This window comes from Quercus lobata, chromosome 8 (genome assembly GCF_001633185.2).
Source record: "Quercus lobata isolate SW786 chromosome 8, ValleyOak3.0 Primary Assembly, whole genome shotgun sequence".
NCBI lineage: Eukaryota > Viridiplantae > Streptophyta > Magnoliopsida > Fagales > Fagaceae > Quercus > Quercus lobata.
The window spans coordinates 27,971,164-27,980,091 of NC_044911.1; the positions used below are offsets into that span (position 1 = coordinate 27,971,164).

At 43.3% G+C, this 8,928-nt stretch overlaps 1 protein-coding gene across 1 annotated transcript; it reads left to right on the forward strand.

Annotated features, from left to right (window-relative positions):
• The first annotated feature begins 223 nt into the window (after positions 1-223).
• On the forward strand, positions 224-4,819 carry LOC115958194 (putative pentatricopeptide repeat-containing protein At5g09950). Its single transcript, XM_031076587.1, has 2 exons — positions 224-4,092; positions 4,212-4,819. Exon 1 carries the CDS (start codon positions 643-645, stop codon positions 3,904-3,906), a length of 3,264 nt encoding a protein of 1,087 aa, XP_030932447.1. The 5' UTR covers positions 224-642; the 3' UTR covers positions 3,907-4,092; positions 4,212-4,819.
• Positions 4,820-8,928: the final 4,109 nt, after the last annotated feature.

The following is an 8,928-nucleotide window of genomic DNA, read 5'->3' on the forward strand; positions in this document are numbered from 1 at the left end:
GCCAGAGCATAACACCGATATTCTCCATGATGCAAATTTGGATGGATCAACTATTGCCAAAATGTTGTAACTCAATTGGAATTTCTTGATGTATCTAATAGAGATGTTTAGAATTTAAACATTCCTTTCACCATCTACGTATCTTTAAAAAAAAAAAAAAAAACTATATTATCTATTCAAATCTTTTGACATCACTTTCAAGCAACTATGGCTTGGGAAATATTGTGATTCGGTATCTGATGAGTGAATCAATTAATTGCTTCAATTTAGCTTGGATAAGGTAGTGGTTTCTACTCTCTTGGAATGAGTAAAAAAATCAATGTTCCTCTAACTACTATAGCAACATCTGATTTGTCTTGGCCAAATGCGTCATCACAATATATTTTGATGACTACTTATTGGACCATGTCTTAGCCCTTTGAACTAGAGCACCAGCTGATTTGAGAAAGCAAATTTAAAATCACAATTAAAAGTGTTAGGCAAAATTTGTAAAAAGTGTGATTTTTCAATAGAATTACCGAAAAGACAGCTATAGAAAAAAAGGTTATCCTCGTTTAAAAATAAAATCAATCTAGTAGTAGTAGCAGTAGTATTTGTTTTCTTTTCTTTGAGAATTGGGAAGTTTGATGGCAAAACCTGAAAATGGTGTTGTTTTCATTTCGCTGGTTTTATAGTCATAGTAATAGTAATACTAGGCGAATTTCAAACTCTGGTTTTTATACAACTACAACTACATTCACTGTCTCACCCATACCAGTAGCAGTAGCAGTAGCAGTACCACCACCACCACCACACGTCACTCTTTTCCTCAAACCTCCAAATCACATTACACCATCCTCTTCATCCCCTCCTTTAATCCCATTACAAAACTTACTTCATCACTACAAATCATCTAATAAGCCCCAACAACTTCCATCATATTCAGATTCCCAATCATTTGAATTTCTTGTTGCTCCATACCGACATTCTTCTTCTCCTAGACACCTTCATTTGCAGATTTTCAAATATGGCTTTGCCAATGATCTTTTTTTATGCAATACCCTTATTAATATCTACTCTAGAATTGCTGATTTGCTTTCTGCACGTAAGCTATTTGATGAAATGCCTCTAAGAAATTCTGTTACATGGGCTTGTTTGATTTCGGGGTATACCCAGAATGGTGTGCCTGAAGAGGCATGTCTGTTGTTTAAAGGGATGGTTGGTTCTGGTTTTTCACCTAATCACTATGCTTTTGGTAGTGCTCTTCGAGCTTGCCAGGAATGTGGGCCATGGGGTGTTACTTTTGGAATGCAGATTCATGGATTAGTTTCAAAAACTCAGTTTGCATTTGATGTGGTGGTATGTAATGTGCTGATATCGATGTACGGTAATTCTCTTGGTTCTGCTGATGATGCTCGCCGTGTTTTTGATCAGATTGAGATCAGAAATTCAATATCTTGGAATTCAATTATTTCAGTTTGTTCTCAAAGAGGAGATGCAGTTTCTGCTTTTCAACTCTTTTCAAGAATGGAATGGCAGGGTTCCGGATTCAGTTTGAAACCTAATGAATATACTTTTGGAAGCTTAATATCCGTTGCTTGTTCATCATTTGATACTGGTTTGAGTTTGCTTAAGCAGATGCTTGCCAGGGTTAAGAAGTCGGGATATCTTGTGGACCTGTATGTTGGTAGTGCCTTGGTAAGTGGGTTTGCCAGGTTTGGACTGATTGATTATGCTAAGCAGATGTTTGAGCAGATGAGCAAGAGGAATGCAGTTTCCATGAATGGTTTGATGGTTGGATTGGTGAGGCAAAAACGAGGAGAAGAAGCAGCTCAGATTTTCATGGAGATGAGAGACTTGGTTGATAGCAATCTTGATTCGTATGTGATTCTACTAAGTGCTCTTCCCGAATTTGCTGTGTTGGAGGATGGCAAAAGAAAGGGTACAGAGGTCCATGCGTACGTAATCCGAACAGGCTTAATTGACATAAAGCATGAAATTGGGAATGGGCTTGTTAATATGTATGCTAAATGTGGTTCTATTGCTGATGCTTGCTCTGTTTTCAGACTCATGGTTCATAAAGATTCAGTCTCATGGAACACCATGATTGCTGGTCTTGACCAGAATGAGTGTTTCGAAGATGCAGTCATTAACTTCAGTGTGATGAGGAGAACTAGATTAATGCCCTCAAATTTCACATTGATTAGTACTTTGAGTTCTTGTGCAAGCTTGGGGTGGAAGCTGCTGGGACAACAACTACATTGCGAAGGACTTAAATTGGGACTTGATTTGGATGTTTCAGTTTCTAATGCTCTTCTTGCACTGTATGCTGAAACTGGATGTCTTACTGAATCTGAAAAGGTTTTCTCCTTGATGCCAGACTATGATCAAGTTTCATGGAATTCAGTAATTAGGGCTTTTGCTGATTCAGAGGCATCAGTTGTAGAAGCTGTAAAATACTTCTTAAACATGATGCGAGCTGGATGGAGTCTTAACAGAATAAGCATTATAAATATTCTTGCAGCAGTGTCATCCCTTTCACTTCACCAACTGGGCCATCAGATTCATGGTCTAGTGCTAAAATATAGTGTTGCAAATGACACTGCTATTGAGAATGCACTTTTGGCTTGCTATGGTAAATGTGGAGAGATAGATGAATGTGAGAAGATCTTTTCTAGGATGACTGAGAGGAGGGATGAAGTAAGTTGGAATTCTATGATTTCTGGGTACATACACAATCAACTCTTGGCCAAGGCCATGGATTTGGTCTGGTTTATGATGCAGAGGGGTCAGAGATTGGACTGTTTCACCTTTGCTACTGTTCTCAGTGCTTGTGCCTCAGTTGCGACACTAGAGCGTGGCATGGAAGTCCATGCTTGCACAATAAGGGCTTGTTTGGAATATGATGTTGTAGTTGGCAGTGCACTTGTGGACATGTATACCAAATGTGGAAGAATAGATTATGCTTCAAGATTTTTTCATTTGATGCCTGTGAGAAATGTCTATTCTTGGAATTCAATGATATCAGGCTATGCACGCCATGGACATGGACACAAAGCTTTGGAGCTTTTTTCACAAATGAAGTTACATGGTCAGCCACCAGATCATGTCACCTTTGTTGGGGTCTTATCAGCTTGTAGCCATGTGGGTTTGATGGATGAAGGTTTCAAGAATTTTAGATCCATGAGTAAAGAATATGGTTTGGCTCCTCAGGTTGAGCACTTCTCATGTATGGTGGATCTCCTTGGCAGGGCAGGTGAACTTAATAAGATAGAAGACTTCATCAATAAGATGCCAATGGAACCTAATGTTCTTATTTGGAGGACAGTGTTAGGGGCCTGCTGCCGAGCTAATGGTCGCAACACAGAGCTAGGTCAGATGGCTGCTAAAATGCTTTTGGAATTGGAACCTCAAAATGCTGTTAACTATGTGCTTCTTTCCAACATGTATGCTTCTGGAGGGAAGTGGGAAGATGTGGCAAAGGCTAGAAAGGCAATGAGGAATGCAGCGGTAAAGAAGGAAGCTGGGTGTAGTTGGGTAACCATGAAGGATGAAGTTCATGTTTTTGTGGCTGGAGACAATTCACACCCAGAGAAAGATTTGATATATGAAAAACTGAAGGAGCTTAACAGGAAAATGAGAGATGCCGGATATGTGCCTGAGACAAAATTCACACTATATGATCTTGAACTGGAGAACAAGGAAGAACTCCTAAGCTATCACAGTGAGAAACTTGCTGTTGCTTTTGCTCTCACTCGTCAATCAGGATTGCCAATAAGGATAATGAAAAATCTCCGGATTTGTGGTGACTGCCACACTGCCTTTAAATATATATCAAGCATTGTTGGGCGGCTAATAGTGTTACGGGATTCAAATAGATTTCATCATTTTGAAGATGGTAAGTGTTCATGTGGGGATTACTGGTAGTTGACTACTGGAAACTTTAAATCCATGGAGGTTATATGATGTAGAATCCATCATTTAGGAGACTGTAAACATCCTCAATATTTTTTGTTTTTTCAACATTCACTGAAGCAGCATTGACCGTAGAGGGTTAAGAGTACCAATGGTCAGCTAGCAGAACATTATGGAGAAACTTCCTTGAGTTAACAGGTTTTCAACTTTTATTATGTTATGCTCACCTGAAAGTCTATTCACATTTTCTTTATACCAGAATTCAGAGACCAATTTTTGATAAGGGAGTATAAATGTTGCTATTTTTTCTGGTCAAGCATGCTGCCACTGGTCCCACACTGCAAAAGAAATCACGTGGGGTGGTGCAAAACCTGACCCTGGTGACAAGGACGATGGAAGAAAGATGCACCCCAGGTCGTCATTCAAGGCTTTTCTGGAGATAGTTAAGCGGCGTAGCCGGCCTTGGGAAGATGTGGAAATGGATGCCATCCTTTCCTTGCAGCTGATATTGAGAGTATCTTTGCAAGATGAGATTGTGGATGAGTCCAAGATGATTGTGAATGTTCCATTGGAGACAGATTTGTACATATGTACCTCTATGTGCATGTTATTTAGATCGAAGTATTTGACTTGGGTATGGTCAGAATCCGTGTGTTGGTTGTTTACCTATGCATTCATGCCTGAAGATCAAGATGCATTTTATCAGATGGACTCAAAAAATGAAAGTAAACACGTACATAAATTAACATTTAGTTTCCCAATAATTAGGAGCTTCTGTTTTAGACTTTTACTTGGGTCTTTTATTTTATTTATTTTTATCGCTTCTGAGTTTATGAACTTCAAAAAGCTCTGAACAGACGAATTATTCATGCTTTTGCCATGTTTAATTTAAATGCTACTTCCTAACCCACTCCTTTAACAGCATAAGATTAATTATGTCATGTCCCATTCAACGAATTGTTGAAAATGTAGTGAATATTGAAAATAAAAGGATATTGTACATTAACCACACTTTCTGTAAAGCATGCGGTTTAAATGGAAAATTACAGTTATACATTTGATAAGGATAAAAGAAATTGGTCAAGAAAGATAAGCCGACGGTTTGTTATTGACGGTATACACTGGGCCGTCAGTCCCTGTTTAATGACTGACAGTGGGATGAAGTTGTAAACGACGGGGCCGTCAGTCCCTGTTCAATGACTGACGGCGGGATAAAGTTTTAAGGAGAGGCACCACAGGCCGACGGAATGATAAAGCTGAAGGTCATCCTGAAGCTGACGGTATGGAGACCGAAGGCATTATATAAGCTGACGACACTAGTCAAAAAATGCTTGCTAACCACGTTTGCGTGTATAAGTAAATAACTTGCCCTCCACATTTTGTTAAACCTAAGAGGGACTCCTATATGGAAAGGATCCCGCAAAATACGCCCAAGGGAACTCCTATAAGGAAAAGACTTCTACTCCAAGGAAAAGGGGTCAAGCCCTACTACTATAAAAACCAAGCATCCTCACGAACCAAGGTACGCATAATTTACCCTCTTTAGCACTCTAGAGCATTAAGAATAGTTCTAACTTGACTTTCAGAGGGTATTTGGCCGGTACCACATTAGTGCTCTCTACTAGGTCATTTCTTTTGCTGTGTAGGTGCTATTTGGAGCCACGAGAGCCGTGTGACTTACTGGTGGTATTTTCGGCATCATCAGTTGGCGCCGTCTGTGGGAATCGTGTAGTGTAAAGTCATATTACCGCTTCCCGGACAAAAAGTTGCATGGTACTCACCCGCTCAATGGCAACCACTAACGACATTCAAGAGGAGGAACCACCCACGATCACCCTCGAGAAGCAAGTTAAGACTCTCACCGCGGCCGTGGAATGCCTCACCAAACAAAATTGCAACTTGGAAGAGTAGTTGCGCTAGAAGAACGCAGCACCGGACAACCAAGGAGCTAATCAAGAAGGAACCAGCGCTGATAGAAGACACCAAGAGGGACCCCAGGCCAGCAACGCCCCGAGCAAACCGGAGTGGCAGAACGTAAGCCTCCCTTCCCTCGTAGATACGGCTCTGCCACCTATTATCGCAGAGATGCAGGCGATGAAGGAACAAATGGAGGTGATGATGAACGCTCTCAAGGGGCGAGTGTCCAGTGATCTTGACGACCTTGTCAACCGAATAGACTCGCCGTTCACCGCCTCCATCAACTCCTTCCCCCTATCGAGTAAGTTCCGCATGCCACAGATAGACAGTTATGACGGGGTTAGGGACCCTCTAGACCACCTAGAGACATTCAAGACCCTGATGCACCTTCAAGGAGTGGCAGACGTGATCATGTGTAGGGCCTTCCCTACAACGTTGAAGGGCGCGGCGAGAATTTGGTTTAGCCGACTGACACCAAACTCCATCGGCACATTCAAAGAACTTAGCGCTCAATTTACCGCGCACTTCATCGGAGGCCATCTGTACAAGAAGTCTACAGCTTGTTTGATGAGTATCAAGCAGCAAGAGGATGAAACTTTAAGAGCCTACATATCTCGCTTCAATAAGGAGGCGCTCTCGATCGACGAAGTTGACGATAAGATACTTGTCGCAGCATTCACGAATGGGCTGAAGAAGGGTAAGTTTTTGTTCTCCTTGTATAAAAACGACCCAAAGACCATGTCGGAAGTACTTTACCGAGCCACAAAGTATATGAATGCTGAAGACACGTTATTGGCGCGAGATGAGAGGCCGAAGAAAAGAGAGAGGTAGGAAGACACTTGGCAGGACCAAGGCCGAAAGAAAGCAAGGACGGGAGACCGAAGAGATGAGAGGCGCTCTAAGCCCCTGGGAGGAAGATTCACGAGTTTCACTCCATTGACAGCCCCGATAGATCAAGTCCTTATGCAAATCAAGGACGAGGAGGCTCTGACGTTCCCGGGAAAGCTGAAGAGCGATCCCAACAAATGTTCTAGGGATAAGTATTGCGGTTTCCACCGCGACCATGGTCACGATACGGCTGATTGCTATGACCTAAAGCAGCAGATTAAGGCCCTTATTAGACAAGGAAAACTGCAGAAGTTCGTTAGTAAGGAGAAAACGGATCCACCCCCACAAGACCAACACCCCCGACGGGATAATGAGCGACCGAGGCCCCCAATAGGGGACATAAGGATGATCGTAGGATGAACGGCTGTCGTTGGGTCATCCAAAAAGGCCCGCAAAACCTACCTTCAGATGGTACAAAATGTTCAGCTGACGGGAGTTGTGCCGAAGATAGCATGAAGAGAAGGCCCCATAATCGGGTTCTTAGAAGAGGATGCACGACGCCTTCATAATCCACATGACGATGCGCTCGTCGTCAGCCTTCGGGTAGAAGACTACAACATGCACCGGGTGTTGGTCGACAACGGCAGTTCAGCAGATATTTTATACTACCCGGTGATCCAGCAGATGAAGATCGACAGGGAGCGATTGATTCCGACGAATACCCCACTCGTGGGCTTCGGAGGGAGCCGGGTATTCCCTTTGGGCGCGGTCACGTTGTCCATAATGGTAGGAGATTACCCTCAGCAGATAACCAAGGACTTAACATTCTTGGTGGTTGATTGCTCGTCTGCCTACAACGCCATCCTCGAACGACCCACCCTCAATTCATGGAAGGCGGTAACTTCGACTTACCATCTAATGATTAAGTTCCCCACTGACTACGGGGTAGGGGAGCTACGTGGAAGTTAGATGGCCGCGCGCGAATGCTACGTAGCCATGATGGAAATGGAAGATCAAGTTCAGGCTTTGAGTATAGAAGAGTATCGGATGGTGACAGAGCTAGTAGAAAAGCTAGAAGAGATACCCCTTGACAGTTCCGATCCTGGCAGAACGACCAAAATTGGACCACTCGCTAACCCTGCAATCCGTCAAGAGCTCATAACCTTCCTTAGAGGCAATCGAGACGTATTCGCCTGGAGTCATGAAGATATGCCAGAAATAGACCCTTCAGTCATGGTGCACAGGTTGAATGTATCGCCCGCCTTTCCACCTGTCCGATAGAAGAAGAGAGTGTTCGCCTCCGAATGAGATCGGGCTATAGCAGAAGAAGTCCGAAAGCTACAGGAAGCAAGCTTCATTAAGGAAGTATACTATCCCGATTGGCTGGCGAACGTAGTAATGGTCAAAAAAACTAGCAGGAAATGGTGGATGTGTGTGGACTTCACCGACCTTAACAAAGCCTGCCCCAAAGATAGCTATCCCCTCCTAAGGGTCGATGGCCTAGTAGACTCAACGGCCCGACACCAGTTGTTGAGCTTTATGGACGCTTTCTCGAGGTACAACCAGATCCGAATGCACAAAACTGATCAGGAAAAAACTTCGGTCGTGACCAGCCAAGGCCTCTTCTGTTACAAAGTGATGCCCTTCGGCCTGAAGAACGCAAGTGCAACGTACCAACAAAATGTTTGCGCAACAGATTGGGAGGAATGTCCAGGTCTACATTGACGACATGCTAGTAAAGAGCCGAAGGGAGGAAGATCATCTGGAAGATCTCAAAGAAACATTCAACACTCTTCGCTCCTACAACATGAAGCTCAATCCAGGAAAATGTGCCTTTGGAGTGACGGCAGGAAAATTCCTAGGATTTATGGTGTCCCAAAGGGGAATTGAGGCAAACCCGGATAAAATCCGGGCCATTATGGAGATGGCGCCACCAAGAAATGTGAAGGAGGTGCAAAGCCTCAACGAAAAAATAGCGGCACTGAATAAATTCGTGTCAAGAGCGACGGACATATGTTTGCCCTTCTTCTGCACGTTGAAGAGATCATTCAAGTGGACTGTCGAGTGCCAGCAAGCATTCGAAGAATTAAAGGCTTATCTCTCCTCCCCACCACTGCTGAGCCCGTCGCAGCCAGGAGAAGAGCTTTTTCTCTATCTAGCCGTCTCCCCCGCAGCCATCAGTGCTGCCTTAGTCAGAGAAGAAGAAAAAGTACAAAAGCCCGTGTACTACGCGAGCCGAGCACTTCGCAGTGTTGAAGAAAGGTACCCGCCTATGGAAAAACTTGCCTT